This window comes from Protopterus annectens, chromosome 4.part1, assembly GCF_019279795.1.
Source record: "Protopterus annectens isolate FY-2018-M chromosome 4.part1, PAN1.0, whole genome shotgun sequence".
NCBI lineage: Eukaryota > Metazoa > Chordata > Ceratodontiformes > Protopteridae > Protopterus > Protopterus annectens.
Genome location: NC_056734.1, coordinates 443,717,821 through 443,738,204, shown reverse-complemented (window position 1 = coordinate 443,738,204; position 20,384 = coordinate 443,717,821). Strand labels below are relative to the sequence as shown.

The 20,384-nt window shown below is 38.1% G+C and overlaps 1 protein-coding gene across 7 annotated transcripts in view; it reads left to right on the top strand.

Moving 5' to 3' along the window:
• Positions 1 to 20,384, top strand: part of DOCK10 (dedicator of cytokinesis 10) — a 2,344,342-nt gene that overhangs the window by 1,832,651 nt on the left and 491,307 nt on the right. For all 7 annotated transcript variants that reach the window (XM_044070265.1, XM_044070268.1, XM_044070269.1 and 4 more), the window contains exons 32-33: positions 15,426 to 15,601; positions 15,695 to 15,811. In XM_044070265.1, coding sequence (XP_043926200.1) covers positions 15,426 to 15,601; positions 15,695 to 15,811 — 293 coding nt within the window. The remainder of the gene's footprint in view (positions 1 to 15,425; positions 15,602 to 15,694; positions 15,812 to 20,384) is intronic.

Below are 20,384 nucleotides of genomic sequence, written 5' to 3'. Positions count from 1 at the left end.
TGCTTTGTGTCCCTGCCCAAGTAGCTGACACACACACACACACACACACACACACACACACACACACACACACACACACACACACACTCACTTTGAGAAGAGTTTATACAACCACACAGACACTCATGGGAAAGGCTGGCACAGGTTCTCCAGCTGTGTCCGTTTTTCCCAGACTATATGGTACAACCAGCTGCCAGCACCCACTAATATTTATCAGCTACTCAAAGGCCCTTAAAAGGGTATCCAATTATTATTGTGCAATATTATTATCCAATTAGTAGTATTGCCCAGGGCTAAAGCTATTGAAGTGGGTTTGTACAATTTTACCAAATGCATGCAAGTACTCTAAAGAGCTTAAATTATCTCTACAAAAACAGCCACACTTGAAAAGGTTCAAAATATTTAATAGCAAATAGTCAAAACACAAGACAATACTTTTTACTACACAGTGCTAGTCAAGACTTCAGAGATCACAAAGAAATACTTAAAATAATTCAGTAGTACAGTTCTGACATCACAGAAAAACACAGTCTAATCTTTCTAGTTTCTAGCTATTTCTAAGAGAAAACACAAGTCTAAGATAACTTACATATAGAGCAAGACAGTGCTGGTGAGTTGTATGGTCAAGACAAAAATGCTTAATGCTCTCTGATTCTCAAATCACATTACATCATTATTCACACTTCCCTGGGTTCCCAGGCTAACAGAAACTACATTTACATTCTTCACCTCGGGGCAGAAACCAGAGCAATAAAGGACATTTATGCATGCAAATTCTGGCCATTAACTCTGGCCTTAAAACAATAGGTAGGATGCCTCACTCTAGACTCACTGGCTCCGAGTTTTAACATCAAAGGGTCACAACATGCTTTACATGGTCAGTAGTGTGCACTGTTGTTACATTTTTTCAGTTCCACATGTAATACTGTTTTTACCATTTAAGACACACGCCTGTGGTTTACATTAATATTTACAGATGACAGAATTATCTCCAAAATTCTATCTGGCTAGGCTGCCAGCCTTTACCTATCTTCACCCAATCTTCACACTCTACATAAGACAACTGAAGACAGACAGAATCTATAAATTCTAGTTTTATGAGAGGCTTACCCATTAAAATAACATATCCCCAAAAAAATGTTTTCATCTCTTATATTCTTTAGAGATTCAGTCTGTATTTTTTCATTGTGAGCCATTCTGAGCATTCTGTTGTTCTACTTCTTTTAGTCTGAAACATGATACTTGTCTAGAAAACTGGCATAATTTCAATACTTTTAGATAAAAAACTGAGAAAGGGAGTGTTAGGTTAGAGTAGAGGTGTTAAAGAGATGTTTTATCGTTATTTCTCTATCTTGGTATGAATTAGGGAGAAGATAACTTTGTCCTTTTTCAAAGCAAGAAGTTTTGTCTGAAATTCTTACATTAACAATTGTAAATAAAAAAAGCCAATAGTGACAGAAGGATAGAGTTTTTTCCGGGTTAAAACAAAGTCTGGGTGTCTTCTGATTGCTTTTATTGGTATGATATTTCTGATACTTGTCCTGTAAAAGGGTGACTAGTTTCCATAAGAGTGGCTTCTACATTTTGTAGTGACCCTATATCTTCCCCTGAATTACTAACCCTGCTACCTGCTCCATTGCCTCTTGGACTGCCAGAAGAGACACAGCAGCTTCCGAAGTGCCAGCCTGAGTTGTTATAAGCTAAGACAATTGCTCAGGCCAGAGATCATTATCTGAAGAGACTTCACAGGTAGCTCTTTGTGTAGGGGATGCCGATACATATGAAAATAAAGGAAAAGAAAAGTGAGATTAATGGAGGCTTGGTCTTGGCAACTGTTCATTTGGCAACTGTGTAAAGAAATTAGTTTATTTGACCTCTTAGCTTAACTCATTCCCTCCAATGGAGCTCTGGAAGTTTGCACTGTAATTTCCAATGGGTGGAGCCTAAGCTTTTTGAGAGAATCAAATTGTGTTATCACGTTTCAAACAAATGTTCATATGTCTGGAACTATGGAGGTCACTAAAGAAGTGCAAATGGCAAAATCTTATTATTTAGGTTGTAGATTTTAAAATGGATTTTATAAGTCACAGTAAACATATTAACTATTATAATCTCAGCAGTCACTAAAGCTGCACATATATTATCAGCAGCATTTTTATTTATCCAGTTAAGAGCTTTCATATGAGGCTACACATTTTTGTCTGTGGCACTTGGTTGTCAAGATATTTAAAAAACATGAAATTAATGACAGTATCAATAAATATTACATGAACAAAAATGAATAGATCATTACCTGCAGTTGACAGAGGTTAAATATCAATATGGCTGTGCCTGCCATTGTGTAAGCTTTAAGATACAATCATTTAATACTGTGTATGTAGCATGGTTTGGGAATTATTAATGTGAATATGTAGGTCTGATTTAGCTAACTAGGTGATTTTCAAATAAATGTCTAACTAAAGGTTTTACTTTTATGATGGTACAAGTTGATTTTCCTTCACATTAAGATGGACTCCTTCTTACTATTACACTTGAGCTAGGATGCTCAGTTTACCTTTTTGCTCATGTTTTGCTGTTCTCTTTATGTTGTGGTAAACAGGTTTGTTTGTTTATTTACTTACCAGGTAAATATACTGATTGGAATTCTGCTGGATCAGAATGTAGATTCCCCAGCGAGATCAAACAGACACCATAGGACAGTAATCAAAAACTCTTGTCTCCCTGTAATATCAGTTACTGACTCTCTTTGAAGCCCATGCAGCCTGTTTGTGATAAATAACATAGTAGTAGAGGTCTGAGCACCTACTGAGTGTATAGCCAATGGCTATGTGAAATGAGAAGTTTTATTTAGCTGAGGGTATTGAACACTTAGTAAAACCATAATTTGTCAAGGTAATATATGAATTACAGGTTTTTTTTTTTGTTTGAGTAAGAAAATATAACTGAATCTCATTCCCTCGTTTGCTTGAGCTTATTAAGCATAATGGCTCTGGATGGCAAATTCTCATATTTCATTGGTTTCTTCATATTATAGTGACATTGTAATACATTCATATTACTGACTTTTGGGTGTCCCAAAGCTGGTGCACCTCAGAGAAACAATGATACACATCACAGTTGACTGCTGGTGATCTCTCATTCTATGGGGTACAGTGACTTCTGAGTGAGAATAATAAAGTAACGAAGGGGAAGCAAAGTCCACCACTTGGGGAGTGTGGAAGGACTTTGTCCTACCAGAAATGCTTTCTATCCATGTCAAATTAACACAGTGAGTTGAAGTACATACATTACAATAATGCGTATACCCAACCTCTTATTTATAGGCTCTTGTGACTGAGGTGATGTGATGTGAGCACAGATAAATTAGAGAGATGTAGTCAATCCATCAACAAATCTTACTAGATTTTTTTAATCTGAAAAAAGGTTGTGATTTTGTGACATGATACTGGTGGTCCTGAACCTAAACCTAGATGACTGTGTGGAAGAAAGAACCAAATGTAACTCTGAAATTATGTCTGTGAAGGAACTTATTCATGATCCTGATATTATATGCAGTAGATGAAACTGCATCATGTCGTATATCACAGATGGATGTCCCCAACTTATACATTCTATGTTATGCTGCTGAGGATGATGATGATAAAGGTCTATTCTGGAGTTGTGTGATCATTGCGCTACATGTTCCTTCTTCACATTTTATAGAAACCTTAAAACCATGCCAAAATTAACAGAATATGTGCTGTTAAACAAACTGGGGCATTTACCTTGTTGGTTATGAGGCAAAAGGAAATGGAGCTAATTTTAAATACCTGTATATTTGGCTGTATTCACTCTACCGTTTGTTTTGTTTGTTTTTTTTTTTTTTGTAACACTCGACATAAATGTGCCTATATCTCTCATAAAATGCTGCCTGAATAGGCCAAAATATATTCTGTACAGAGTTGTGAATCAAATAATGTATCTGTTTCTGACTAACAAACTCACTGAAGTTTTGTCCTTTCACAGAAAATCTCATATCTGTATCTTCTATCATACATTCTCAGTGCTAGAAAGACTTTCGGGTTCAGCAGACCAGAACTTTAGGACAAGATCTAGATCAGATACAGATTTGCTGTATCCAGGACTGTTTGTAAGCTTCTGATCCCCCCAAGCCATTCTGTGTTGGAGGGAAACCTTCTAGCTTATCAGTGGGAGTGGCAAGCACTAAGTGGCCTATCTACCACAAGAGGAGTGGTTTCTGGCCCAGAAATTGTAGTTTATTGGCCGTTTGGGCAGTTTTTCCATCTCTTTCAACTTTCTTGTTTAAAAGTCCACATTTGCACCCTGGAACTAGTGTAGTCCAGATACAGATTTGCTGTATCCAGGACTGTTTGTAAGCTTCTTAGCGGTGCCAAAGTCTGTTGCTCAATGTTTCCCTTAGATCTACTAGTTCTCTCCTCTCCTGCACTTTTACTAGCTTATTAGTCTAGCACTTTACCAGACTTCTTGTCTACCAGCACTAAACGTTCTACAAGGAAACAGCTCCAGTACTTATTATTATTGCCCACCCCTCCAGGCATGTCTAAAGGTCAGTTCCCTGTGCATTCTCCTATTACCCTGTTGAACATGGGCATCCTGAGACAATTTAGCAACTGCCTCACTGCCTCATGTACACTGACAACCCTCTCCTCTTACCTCCCAACACTCAGACATCTGAGAGATGCACTTATATATCCAAATTGGAAGCCACGCACTCTCCAGCCAAGACCACAATAGCTGGTAAAGAGAAGGTCAACACTTGCACCACATCACATGGAACACATAACCCTCCAGAACACGCACCAGCACTGCCTTCACATAAAAGCACAAACCACACACCCACCTTCATGGAGGCTGTCAATAAAAATCTACCCAAACAGCAGAGACCTCCAAGGCAGAAACACACTCAACCACCACAACACAACACTAATCACGAGACACGTAACTCTCCTAAACAGTGTACCACTCAACCAAAGCCCCTAAGGCAAAACAGCATGCCCACCACACTAGTCATATATGACTCAATAATGAGACACACTGATGTCCCACTCACTAGGTTGAATAAGGAGAAAGTAACTGTCATCTGCCTGTCAGGCACCAGGATCCACCACATAAGGTACGCACTCAGGTCCCTCAACAACAGGTACAAATATGATTCTGTCATTGTACATGTGGGTGTGAATGACCTGAGATGTACCTCCCTGGACTACATGAAAAGAGACATGGAGGAGCTCTCAGATTATGTAGCTCAGGTGGGTATGACGTTAGCTCTGAGCAGCATCCTACCATCACCCAGAATTATACCACAGTACAAGCAGAAAATGATTGATTTCAACAATTAGCTAAGTTTATGGTGTTATTCTAAGGGGATCCAGTATCTGTCTGCCTGGGATGACATAACTGACAGACCTCAATGAATTTCCAGAGATGGCCTGCATCTGTCACCCCTGGACTTCTGGATACTGGCCAAGGCTCTTGCCAACCCTGTAGTGCATTTTTAGGTGGTGATCCAAAGACCAAATTACCACCATAACAGCTACAAACAAATGCAATCTAAGGGTATTGCTGCTCAGTGCTAGAAGTCTAAATTTCAAAATGCACTCATTTGAAGCATTCCATAAAATGGAGAACATCGACATTTGTGCAATAACAGAGACCTGGTTCAAGGCAGCAGAAAGCAGCCCTGCACCACCAGGCTATAACTCATTCCACACCCTTTGGCCCCAGAACTTGGACCGAAGCACCAAAGGCGGTTGTCTTTCCATATTCATAAAGGATGCACACACCTCCAGACTAGTAGCCCAACATAACTCACATGAGATACTTCAGGTGCAGCTAACATTGGGTAGCACAGCAGTTCAGGTTGTAGCATGCTATAGGTCCCCAACAATGTCCCAAGACTTACGCTCCACGTTCCTAAGCACCCTGGAGAATATATGGGTCCATCCTAACACTCTCATACTTGGCGACTTCAACTACCCCTCCATTAACTGGGAAAACTACTCATGTACCAATACACTTGCCCAACATTTCCTGGAATTCATTAATTCCAATGCCCTGGACCAGCTTATTCTTATCCCCACTAGAAGTAGCAACATCCTTGAACGTGGTCATTGCTAACATGGGTGACCCTTGCTCTACACCAATAGTCAACTCCTCCCTGGTTAGATCTAACCACAAACTAATCAGCTTGGAAATCCACATCACTCCCACCCCCCCACCCCCGCAAAAGCAACCACCATGAAAAACTTCTCCAAAGCTAACTTTGGTCTCCAAAAACAGAGGTAGCTAACTTCACGGCACCCATGCAAATGGAGATCAGCTGCATGACCACCGAATCATACACCAATGTACTGTATGAACACATACACAAATGCATGGATCTCACCATACCCAACAGAACCAAGACACTCTCCTTCAAAAAAGGAAGCCAATCTGGTGGTCCCCTGCCATAAACAAACACTGCAACAGAAGGAGAAAACTGATGCGGAATAAGGTGAAGTCCCAAGACTGGAAAAACTCCCTTATCAGCCTCAAGAAAATGTTGACATCCCTCATCAAATCCTCTAAAGCTAGCTATGAAAACAGAATTGCAGCAGATAGTAAAGAAAATCACAAGGCCTTCTACATTTAAGTAAAGAATCTCCATGACAATACCCATGTTTGCTCTGAGCTACTGCACGATGGTACCTCCTATACCGAGCCAACAGATATTGCCAATATACTGGCCAACAGATTCAGTGCCAACCTTACCCGTCTCTCTCCCCCCCAAGGGACCAGTCACAGTACCAGTTGATGGCCAGGCACACAATATTCCACAGGTTAAAACAGCACTGTCTAAGGCCAAGAATACAGCTTCATTGGGTCCTGACAATATCCCCGGCTGTGTTCTACATGAACTACAGAGTGAACTGGCACCTCACCTGTGTGCCCTGTTTAATCACAGCCTCACCTCAGGCTTTGTCCCTACCAAATGGCATACTGCTACAGTCATCCCTCTCCACAAAGGTGGAGCAACTACAGACCCTGGGAACTATCACCCTATTAGCCTGATGAGTCTGATATGCAAAGCTATGGAACGCATTGTCATGGACATAATAAACAAGGATATAGGGAATCTCCAAACTCTGGATCCCACACAGTTTGGTTTTCTGAAGGGTAGATCATGCCTGCTCAACTTGGTCAACTTCTTTGAGTCAGTCACTAAAGCTGTGGATGAAGGCAAGGTGGTTCATACAGCCTACCTTGATCTATCCAAGGCCTTTGATACCATTCCCCACTCAGGAATCATAGAAAAACTCACCAAGCTAGGCATCAACCCCTATATGACTAGATGGGTTGCAAACTGACTCACAGGTAGAACCCACAGTGTGAAAGTAGCTGACTCCAAGTCAGACTGCTAACCAGTCACGAGTGGAGTCCCACAGGGTTCAGTCCTGGGTCCTCTCCTGTTTGTTATCTACTTCTCTGAAGTCCAGGCCAACACGAAGGGGCTCTGGCTGACAAAGTTCACAGACGATTGCAAGTTGGGAGCTATTATTAACTCCCCGAGTGATGTTGACATCCTAAAGAAAGGCCTCACTGAGACCAACAACTGGTGTCAGAACCATGGGCTTAAGTTCAATGCCAAAAAATGTGTCGTCATCCCCTTTGGGGAAAAACCTGGTTCCCATGAATTACCACATTGATGGTAGTCCACTGAAAACGGAAGGTGTTATAAGAGATCTGGGAACACAGCTTGACAGCAACCTCTCTTTTGACCATCACATTGCCACTGTGGTCAGAAAGTCCTTCTACGTGCTGCAGCTCATTAGTAAGGTTTAGGCATCCAGGAAGAAAGAGGTCATTGTCTCCCTCTACTCTTCCCTCATTAGGGCAATCATTGAGTATAATGCCCCATTTGGAATGTACCTCACTAAACACCTGCAACAACTGGAGAGGCCACAAAAGTACCTCACAAAGAGGATCCTAGGCCTTAAACATTTGTCCTATATGGACAGACTAAAAAACTCCAACTATTCTCTGTCTCATATCGCCTACTTAGAGGCGATCTCTGCTTGACTTACAAAGCCATGTCTGACCCAGCTCTGTTAGAAATGCTACCTTTAAAGAAATGCCAATCACTCCACACCACATGCACCAGAGACCTCAACCTCATTACTACACTCAACAGAACATGCTGGAGGGACAGGTTCATAACCCAGAGACTACCCATGCTATGGAATAGACTTCCCATACATGTCAAGCAGAGCACCTCACTGGCCCTCTTCAAGACAAATCTTGATGAGTGGATGGGAAATAGAAAATTCACCCAGGGATCATTCCAGTGGCTTTACTCGACAGAGGCTCTGAGAACTAAGGTCGGGTGGCAAGATGCCAGGGTAATCCTATGGGCTAGGCTTGTAAAGACCCTAGGGCCAGTAGCCTAGTACACACCTACGAACCTATGTATTGTACCAGCATGCTGTAATCCCTCTCTGTGTTTAACTTGGCACTGAGACTTTGCCTCAGATCCATGCAGTTCTGTTACTGTCATGATGCTGTATTCTGACTAGTTAACAGTGTGTGCCCAAGACTAAGTACCTGTTATGATCTTTGACATATTTACCTGCTTTACTATCACTCATTAGAAACTAGGCTAACCTGGTTAGAAAGTCAGGACAGATGCTTATTTATTTGACTTTGGGCCTGATTTCAAGACTTGCTCTCATTTTAAGTGCCGTATTCCAGTGTATTACACCACAGCAAAGTCACTTACACTGAGTGCAGGTCTTTTATAATCTGGCCCTCAGTGTAAACTTGTTTATAGATGGGTCTTTCACCTACGTAAGTGACTTATCCCAAGAGCAGTTCTTTTGGAATCTGGCCCCCAGTGTAAAAAACCTGTTTACAGATAGGCCTTACACGTAAGTAAATCACTTACACTGAGAGAACATCTTTCAGAATCGGGGCAGGCTTACACCAGAGTAAGTCATTACACTGAGACCATCTCTTCTGGAATTTGGACCATTATGTGTGAAATTTGTTTATTCAGCCGCAGTGGTACAGCGGTAGCGTTCTTGCTTCACAGTAAGAGGTTCTCCTATTCAATTCTTGGCTGGAGTGCCTTCTGTGTGGAGTCTGCATGTCCTCCCCGTGGTCGAGTGGCCTCCAAAAGACATGCGTGAATGGGCGTACCTTCATTGAAGGTTGGGTGTCGGGCTGGCAACTCGGCACCATAAAAATTGACTGCCAGTCATTAGCGGACCGAAGTTCCACTGTGGCGACCCCTAACCGGGAAAAGCAGAAAAGACAAACAACATGTGTGAAGTTTGTTTGCCTTTAGCAATCTTATTTGTGTTTGACTGTTTAATACATTATAAGCATATTTTTTATGTAGCAGGTAGATGTATTATATTATTCCAAGGATTCTTGTATGTCCTGTCTGTAAGCCATTGGTATCTATTTCAGTTGCCATTGGAAACACTTTTCTTTTTTATATTGATTGTATTTAACATGGACTTAGATCGAAAACTATTTGGGTTATCTTACCCACCTAATCAATAAGACTGACTGACTGAGTGAATGAATGAATGAATGTATTAATCAATTAATCAATCACTCAATCATTCAAAGATGAAAATATCACTTACTGAGTATATTTGTTTATATATAAACATGACTCCTTAACCTGACTGCAAAAATACACGAAACACATGCTTTTGCGTTTGTGGCATTTCATACAAATGAACATACAATTTAGAGCAAGCTTTGCAGCCCCCTAAACCACCTTACTTACATATTCTGTTTGAGGTCCCTTCTATTCATAAAAAGAATGACCATTCAAAAAATATGATTTTTGTCAGGATGCTGTGATACTGTAGTATGGCACACAAATAACTACAGTATTCAGTGATAAAACACTAAATGCTTAAGCAAGAAAACACTATTCCATCTCCAGCAGATAAAGCAAAATGTAACGATGATGTGATGTGATACGATATCATGTCATATCATAATGACATAGATATCCAAGGAACAGACAGCATACTTTTCCCCCTTGTGAAAAAGGCATCCTTTCCTCATGTTATCAGTAACCCATTTTTTTTCCTCATTACTGTTCCCTTTTTATTTGATAACTAGGTAAATCCACTAGGCGCAAACCTTTTTTCCAGGAATGACATGGGGACATTGTCTGCTTAAGTGAACTGCACAGAGTAAGGAGATCAAATTCTGGACTACAGTATGAAGCTTATTAGCAGGACAAATCCCAGTCCTCTGCTCTGACTACTAGATTGCTATGAATGTGCTTTCCTTAATTAGGACAATTTCAACCAATATGCTCTGACCAGCTTCATACCCCAGGCATATTTATCTGTTCTAGACTACTGCGGGCCTTTTACATTTCTGTGTCATCCAGGCTTCTCTTACAGCTTTATAGCCCCCAGCCCTATATAGCTGTAAATCTTTCAGCAAAAAATGACAACAATTAATGTTGTTGCTTAGTTTCTAACACCTCACATTATATAGCAAACTGTCTGATTGCACTTCTTTCTCACCCTGTTACTGTGATTCAGACTCTTTCTTAAATAGATAATCTGCTTTTTCTTCTCATACCTACATCTAGAGACAATTTGACCGACTGTTTTTCCTCAAGAACTACAATTCCTCAAAGTGGAGAGAACATGGTCTACTGTGACATGTTCTGTATGTATTCATAAACACTTGTAAAATGTGCATGCGCTTATTTGATAAAGTCTTTGAGAAATGACCTTTCTGTCCTCGTTTGGCCATATCTGGTATTCAGTTCTTCCTCTTCTAATTACATCTGTAAATGCTATGAAGTGGCAATGGTTCTGTAGAGTTGCTCATTTTGTTTACATCTGTTACTAATATTGTTTTTTTTGTTAGTGCAGATCTGTGCAGTCATTAGCATGAATCCCAGAATAGGGAGAATAAGTTTGTGAAAATGTGGATTTATATATACTAAGGCCACAATTGCTGTGTCTAGGAATATCCCCTTCTCTCTCTGTGGTATGGCAGTTTGCAGTTAGTACATATTAGAAGAAGAAGCATGGGGGATGCAACACTTATAAGTACATTTTTATATTTTCGGCTTCAGTTCAGGAGTGGATGCTATTAGAAGCCTGCTTCACATAGATATGAAGTATTAAAATATATTTAAAACTGACTGTGCTATGTTTCAAAAGAAGCATGTTCAGAATTGAAATGTATTAAAACCATTAGACCTCTCATTTGAATGGAAACAACAATCTGTTATCAAGATACCGTTTTAAGACATTTCAGGTTGTGGACGAGCTGCATGATTTCACCATATGAAGTTAGGGCAAAGCAGCATGTTATTAAATTCTGGTACAGTGAAAATAATCAAGAACTAGAATAAACAGGACTATAACACAATGAGTATATATACGTCAGCACTTTTTATAAATAAATGCAGTTTAACAGATTTAAGAAACAGAATAAATACTGTGATGGAAGTTTGAGGGGGTGGATAAGAAAAGACTTATGTAAAAATGACTTTATAAAAATAAATAACAGTATAAAAATAAATAACAGTAGATGAATATTTCTTTGTGAAACCGACCAAGATGTTTGACAGGATTAAACCATATGATGTAATGGTCCACTTTGTCTGTAACCCAGCTTAACAAACTGCAAGCTAACAATACTAGCCTCCGAAATGGAACAGGTGTGCAAGTTATAGTAGAAATGGAGCTCAGATTTAGATAATTTGAATTTTTTTTGCAGGACAATAAGCTGCCTTGTCTCCAATATATAGATATGTTCCCACCACTCTCTACTTTTATATTCTAACACCGAGGTCAGACAACTCTTTTGAAATGGTGAATACAATAACCATTTGAAGTGTCAGGACCCACTAGAGTGAGTGCTAAATTATGGAGTCTGAATGGCCGAAAAATGGATTTACATATAGTAATCTGAGGTGTCATTTCTTAAAATATTCCCTATTCTCTGAGGTATGGTAATCTCAGAGTTGGTATGTGTAAGCTCAGGGGTGTGTGGGTGGCTTGCCTACAAAAAGAAGTTTAAAGAAGAAGTGCGATTTTTAAGATTTGGTCTTCTCCTGTGTTTATGGCCTTTTTTTTTTTAGCTTGTTGGCACTCGGCATTTTGAGTGCCAACATTTCAAATTTCAGTAGGGAGCAGGTGATTACTTTATATTGCAGCACAGAAAAGCATTTACCCCCCCCCCCCCCCCCATGAGGTGCAGGGAACTTTTCACTGACATTGATTCTGCTGATTTTCAGTTTCATAAGCTGGACTCCTGTGAGTCATAGCAGGTCCTGATATAAACATATTTAAAGAAAACTTCTCACCTATAAAGAAAGCTTAATTCTACTGATCTATTTTCTTGTTTTACTGCAGCAGTATACCTACTTGATATCTGGTAAGTCCTACCACTTTCATATTTGCTAAAAAAAAAAATAATGCTTGTAGCATATCAGTTTGCTGCCTAAGAGCAACTGCTGTAATAATTTTCAATATGCAAACCATTCTGCTAGCGAAAAACAGTTTTGAAGCCTTTCGCTGCACCACCTCCTCTTTCTGTTTTTATGCTATGCCTTTTCTACTTGAAGATATTTTCATATTTTCTTGCAAGAAAATCATGCTATCTTTCTCATTACTTATATTACCTTTTCAGAAGTTTCAATTTACTTTACTAATTTTGTATACATTCTACGGAGTGAATGTACCAAGCCTAATTTAGAGTAAACCAGAAAGCTCAGTCCTTAAATCTACTGATCTATTTTCTTGTTTTACTGCAGCAGTATACCTACTTGATATCTGGTAAGTCCTACCACTTTCATATTTACTAAAAAAAGAAAAACAATAATGCTTGTAGCATATCAGTTTGCTGTCTAAGAGCAACTGCTGTAAGAATTTTCAATATGCAAATCATTCTGCTAGCGAAAAACAGTTTTGAAGCCTTTCGCTGCACCACCTCCTCTTTCTGTTTTTATGCTATGCCTTTTCTACTGATATTTTTATATTTTCTTGCAAGAAAATCATGCCTTCTCATTACTTATATTACCTTTTCAGAAGTTTGAACTTACTTTAATAATTTTGTATACATTCTACGGAGTGAATGTTCCAAGCCTAATTTAGAGTAAACCCTTATGTCTCCATTTGGCAGAGCAAGCTTGTAGCAGAAAACTGACATATCCAGTGAGGTGCAAGTTTTCTGCTGCTGCCCACAAGAAGATAAGCATTGTATTCTGAATCCAGTTATTATCTAGTCATTCTGTCGTACACAATGTTCATTGTAAGCCTTTCAAGTAGCCCTTCCCTGGAGAAGTAATTAATTACTTTTGATACATTGTGCTGATTTGATTACTGTGCCAGTCACATGAGATGTCATAAGATACAGCTTTACTCCCTTTCATTAGCAGTGTACATCACACCAGAAAATTGTGTATATCTTTTTGAATAAATGACCTGTGAACATATTTGTCTCCCTGTGAGATGTGTACTGAGAACAATGGGATATTTTATCTGCTAGTATTGGTTAAAATGGCATATATTTATTTATGCACCTTTATTTAAAGGTAGATGAATCAACTGGAAGGCACACAAATGGGCAAATGAGCTGAATAGGATATTGACTAACATGGTGATGGATACATATACTTGATACTGGCTATGTTAGACCATTTGTAGATTATCTTAGAGCAAATGATACTCATGTCATAGTTTAGATATTCAACTGTATAGACTTAAGAAGGTGTTAGTTTCATAGGTTGTACAGTAATTATACCCTTCTGTTTCTCCTATATTAGGTAACTGAGAAATTACTGCTTGTACAAGAAAACAATAACAAGAAATGCAATTAATGACTTTTGATAAAGTGCTAATACAAAAAAATGCTAAGAAATGATAAACCCTACAGGCAAATTAAGGGCACAGCAATGGAGACAACAGTTGCTCCAGACTATTCTAATTAAGTTACTGTAAGAGTGGAGGAGGCCTTTTGTTTTTTGTTTTTTTCCATACCTCATTTTATGGTGTCATTTCAATGTTAGAATTCTGCTTGTCAGAAAATGGGATATATTGACAGTTTATAATTTTTGTAAACTATCTGAATGATGCTACCACTGAAGGGGAATATAGATAGGATACACTTCTTCATCTACTACCTGAATGCTACTACCATTGATTTTTCTTTTTGTATTAGCTATTAGCACCATAGGTTTTCTCTACATTATTTATTGGAATTAAGTTGGAAGCCGATGATATACTAAATGCAGAAATGTACACAGACCCCCATGGATAGAAGTACCCTGTTGGGCAGTTAGTTGTTGTCTTAAACATCCACTTGCCTCAGCTAATATGAGTATGTTCAGATCTCGATAAGTTTTCTGATAATAAGAATAAAATGAAAGAGGGATTCCTGGAAAGATGTAATGTAAAGCTTTTTGTTACAAGTATGGATAAGGAAGATTGAATGGACAGGGAGATGTTGCTGCAATTTAATGACAAGCAAAATCAAAATAAAGGATTAAAAATAAACTATTTCCTGTTTTTTGGGACAATACAACATATAATTCGAAGTTTGAAAAATCATTGAGAGGTCTTAACTTCACACCTTACAGCCAAAGCCAGTGTGTGTCTATCTCCATTTGTGAACTTTAAAATGAACAAAACCTATGTAGAATTCTAATACATACTTATAATACGGCTGTTAAAAGTAGAATAGAAGGTAGTGTTGGATGCAGCTATGCTTGTAGACATTGTAATGCATACAAATAATATGAAATGCAATGATTGTTTTCTGTTCAAAATCAAACCAATATAAAAACAGTAATGTGTATCTTGCAAGTTGTAAATGTGGGATGTACCCTGCAGGGAAACTATGAGATCTCTAAGTATTAGAACATTGTAGCATTTATAAGAAATTAAAACACAATATTGCTCAAATTCCTAATTTAAGCATTTAAGCATATTTGAAAAAGACAGTGCTTTTTTGTTTCACTAATATTGAAGGAGGGATTGGAGCATGTTCTCAGGAGGAGGGAAGATATGTGGGTATTTTAATTCAAATTATTATTATGAATATTGGAATAATTTGCAGTTGATGTGTACAGTTTCAACATTTGTATCTTTAATTACATATACATCTCTCCATTGTATAATTAATAAATAACTATAAATGTCTAATTAGTATAGGCAGCTGGATTGTGGTTCATTTGTAGTATTTATGAAAGACAGGCAAGCCAGAGAATTAAGACAGATAGCCATAAAGGGAGATACAGCTATAGACAGACATGTATGCATATGTGTTAGATGGATAGCTAGACAGATAATTTGGTTTTAAAAGTTTATATGTTTGAAATGTGTTGACTTCCCTTTGTAATAGAATGGAAAAAATGTTTTTCCCTTTTGTAGATTTACAAGAATATACTCTCACTAATGAGTTCTGTCGGAAGCACTATCTTGTTGGTCTCTTACTTCGAGAGATTGGCTTAGCACTTCAAGAAGACCAAGACATCAGACATTTGGCTTTAGGTGTCCTGAAAAATCTAATGGCTAAACATTCATTTGATGACAGGTATTCTGAAAAGGTAAGTCTTATTGCTTTAGCATTATAGAAGATTCAGAAAATTTAAATAAAGAAATTATAAACTACTAAAAATTATTCTGTATCTTTCACATAGAGTAAACAAGCAAAAGTTGCCGAACTTTATTTTCCACTGTATGGCATGTTACTTGACAACATGCATCGGATCTTCTTGAAGGAAATTTTCCCTTTCAGTCTGACTCCATCTAATCAGGTATGTCAGTATTCAATGAAATGATATTGTTTATAAGTAGTCATGTCATGAATAAATATTTAAATTATGGTGCTTGCCATTTTTTTGTATATCCATCATGTAATGAGAATTTTAAATTTGTAGGTTCTTCAGTTAGTACCAGGCAGGTGGCTTAGCAACTATATCTACCATAATGATGCACCCCAGATCTCTGGTAGGTTTACCTCCCTTCTTGATAAGGGCCATGCTACTAATCCCATAAATAAATTTATGTGAACCCATATCAGCAATAGGTTTATCACCCTTCTTATTAACGGTCGTGCTACAAATCCCTTGAATAAATTTTTGTGATACGATCCAATCTTCAAGACTTACTTTGAAGGAGATTAAGATGTTATGTTGTTTAACATGCAAAGCAAGTTTCTTCAACAGAAACAGAAATAAATAAAACATATTTTATTCTATCTTGATAGTTAAAGGAAACATAGCATTTTGATTTTCTTTGTTAGGAAACTGACTCTAGTAGTTCTTAGAGAATGCAAGATTATGTGGGGAAATTAATAATGGCACCCAGTTTGCAATCATCCACTGACTGACTGGCCAATCACAATCCTATATTCACATTAGAGAAGTACAAGCGAAGGAAGATAAAGCAAGTGCAGAGATCTGAACAACTCCACTAGTGATTGATCTGTTAGATAAGAAGATACCACAGATTCTCACCCTGTGTGTATAATCAAAGAACCAATTAACACTCCATTAAGTAGTATAGAAGTTAATACTTGAGCTGGTAAGTGTATTAATAATATGAGGCACCACAGTATCCCACGTTACAGGCATGACAGATAAGTAGGTAAGACTGATAATGGGAGAATTTTCTGTCTTCATGTTTTATTTTAGTAACCTGTGGGAAGTAACTCATTTTGTACTGAGCAGAGCATTTTGATGATCAAGCTCATAGAGATAAAGGATGGGTTATCTCTGTAGACTGTCCCACTAGAAATACTAAAGTTCAGCACACAAGGCATATGTGTGCTGTGGTCCTTAAGCCTGGTAATATAGACCATAGCCAACAATTTCAATCTCCTGGTTGATTAATGAAAGGTAACAGTCAAGTGGTCATTCATGTCTTGCAAAAGTACTAGAATACTATATTCTCTAACTGGTGTGATTATAACATATTGTCCCCTGATTAGCTCTAGAAGGCTTAGTAATTACTTATTTCAGAAAGTTGCCAGTGAGGACACTTTCATTATCAAACTTGTTTAGCTAATGAGTTTTGTGCCAAAGCAACCAATCATTGTTGTATTTCCTTGTTATTTTAAACAGTAGGGAGGGGATTAGACCACATTTGTTATAGATCAGAAGGGTAGTACAGATGGAACAAAAAGGCACTGTTGCTGTAAGTCTGTCAGTGGAACTGCAGATTCATATCCTGGCAGTAAATAATTTAGGACTGTATTCATATGAGGTTGTTGAAAACACCCAGATGAACATTTATCAGTTGAATCTTTGTAGAGCAATAAGACTTCTGCATCTGGCCTATGGTCAGGTATATCTCATAGGGGTTCATAGTCGAGTATCAGATGAGACAGGAAGTGTGCACCAGGTTATCACCAAGTTTCAATTATGGTCAGTAAATCTAGGCTTTTAATGCAGATTGCAACCCAAAGCATGACTGAAAAACAAGAGGGAATCCATACTCTGATTTCAAGTCTGTAAGTTGCAGTCAACATAAACTGCAAATCTGACTTTTATAATTTCAATTCCTCTTTTTCCATGTTATTGTCTGGCACTCCAATGTGACCTTTATCCTCATGTTGGCTTTCACTGCATGCTAAGAATGGTATCACTTCACCTCATGTAATGAACACATACAGTAGCTAAAACAGCCCCTTTCACACTACCTGGTAATTACAGCTCTGAGACTCAAAATTACACATGGGAGCTAGTCAATGGATCTTTTTAGAATGGGAACAACATCAGAATCAGGGTCATACTCGATGTCTCCAGCTTTATATGAGAGCTAGAAGGTTTGAGGTTCCATATCTGATATCTTAATATATGTCCATTATGTGAGAATAGGAGGGCAGTATTAATAAATAACAGTTAATTTAGCTCTAATAAGGAAAATTAATGTACATTACATCTATAAGCATACATAATGTGTTTAGGGAAAAGTCAGGGCATAATTTCTAGGCATATAGAGATGATCATGCATCAGATCATCAGATACCACAATAATACTGAGAAAAGAAAGATTATTATAGCACAGTATATTCTCTGGGACACTTAAAAAGTACAAAGCTTAAATATAGTCATCTTGACAAGAGGAGAATGTTGATTTTATTTACATTCTTCAAAGGGGTGATAAAGATTTTATGAACTTAAATATGCAGGAGAAAGCATTTTAGGAGTTAGTTGCAATATGTGACGATGCTATGATATTTTTAGGTAATAAAGTACTGCTGTTGCAGTGAAACAATACCCATGGGAGGGGTGAGGAATATATTAGTGTGTGTTTAACCCTCAATGATTACAGGTCAGGTTAGGGAGAGGTGGTACAATCCCTCTTGCATTACAATGTAAGTAGTGCACAGACCAGGAAAGGAGAGCCCAAGAGAAAGCAAGTGCAAATTGGGCTTGTCTATTATCATACACTGGAAAGAAAATGTTAGCATACCTCAAAAAAAGGTCACTGCAAAGCAAACCATGTTATAGAAGCCTGATGATAACAAATAATAATTAACCTATATGGAACAATGACTAAAAAGACATCTAGAATTGCACATCCTAGAGAACATCTGGGAAAAGGGTTTCTGTTTGTTTTATTTCTCTTGCTTGTGCAGTGATTTTTAAGAATTGTGACAATCTTGTATTCATATTGATTAAAAAATCACTCATGGTTGATAGGGGTATCCAGTCAAATTATCAGATTCACTAAATTTTTTTAGACAAAGTATGGTATTTTAGCTACCACATAGAATGTACTTAATCTTATAATGATTCTATTATAGTCAGTAGGAATTGTGGTTCAGTATTTTCTGGAAACAAAAATCCAGAGCTCCACAACTGCTACAAACTATTCCTTTGTTTAACAGACATAGGAATGTTGTTCAGGCCTTTTACTGAGCATCTTAAATAGATCAGTGTTTATTCTAGTGAAAAGAATTTAATCAGGCTTCCATAACTTGCACCAAGCACTATTGGCTCTCATGATTTTTATTTTTGATTGCTTTATACTGAGTTGTTGTGATCTCTTATTGTCTTTCTAGTAAGAATAGAGAGCTGTACCTGTGGTTGTTTGGACTTTTGTTAGACCAAAAGACTCTGCAAAGTTAATCTTTACTGCAGTTAAAGCCATTTTGCTATTTCTGACACTTTATACTGTTTTATTTCACTTAATTACTGTTTAAAACGTATCCTGTTAACCTGATGTCGCCTTGTGTGGGAGCTATATTGGACAGGCCAGTGTTTACTCTAGTGAGTGCAGTTTAATTGCTGTTATTTCTGGGTGACTTTGATTGGCTCAGATTTATAGCTGTTTTTCATTGGTTCTCTTGCTTTTTTTGCTTGTTTTGCTTGCTGTACACTCTGTTCACGTCTGCTGAGTACACCACCACCCACGTTGTAGCTGAATATTAGGTACTGTGCACAAGTCAAGTTTTGACCTTAGCTCTGAAATAACACCTTCTTTCATTTTCCAAATGCTAGGCATTACTGTGCTGTAGGTCAAACCTTATTGCTAAAGTGAGTGAGAGGGTAGGATTCCCTGCTCTGCCTTAATAATATATGTTAATCCAAACCCTGTCCATGCACCGACCCTTAACCATAACCCTGAGCTTAGAAAACCTATTCCATAACTCTACCATTGTACAAGACAGCTCAGACACACACAACACATACATACACACACAATGCTAACTGTAACCCCTTACATAAACCTTATTCTGTCTCCTACAGGTTGCTAAGGGATGACCTGTGCCTGGCTTACAGGGCAGTTGCTGACCTGGCCTTGATGGAAATGCTGCACATTCATAAATCAAACTGTATAAGGGTCACTCACTCCAGGAATGTTAACCTAGCCTCTGAAATGAACAGATCATGCTGGAGAGATAGATGCATCTCCCAGAGACTGCCTGTTATCGGGAAGAAGCTTCTAATTCATGTGAAACAGAGCCCCTTCCAGACCTTAAACACAAGCTAGATCAATGGATGGATAACTGCATATTCACTCCTGGGGTGGTGACCATGTCCCTCCTGGACAGAGGAAATCAATATTAACTACTGTAGACCCTTACCTCTGTGAAATGCATTCACCTAACCACTAATAATTGAGGCAACTCAGGATAAATATGGCATACTTAATCTTATCATAAATATGGGGGATAGGAGTTTATCATAATGTTTAAGGTGCTTACCTCAAAACCACAGGGTACAGGATTTGATTCTTACATTTGGGATGGGAGGTTTGGCTAGGTTTAAAATGGTCCATGAGGGTAGATCGCCTAGTACTAACCTATATTTCTTTATGACATGGTTTACATTATTCATCATGATTAAATGAACACAAATTGATTGTAAATTGCAAACC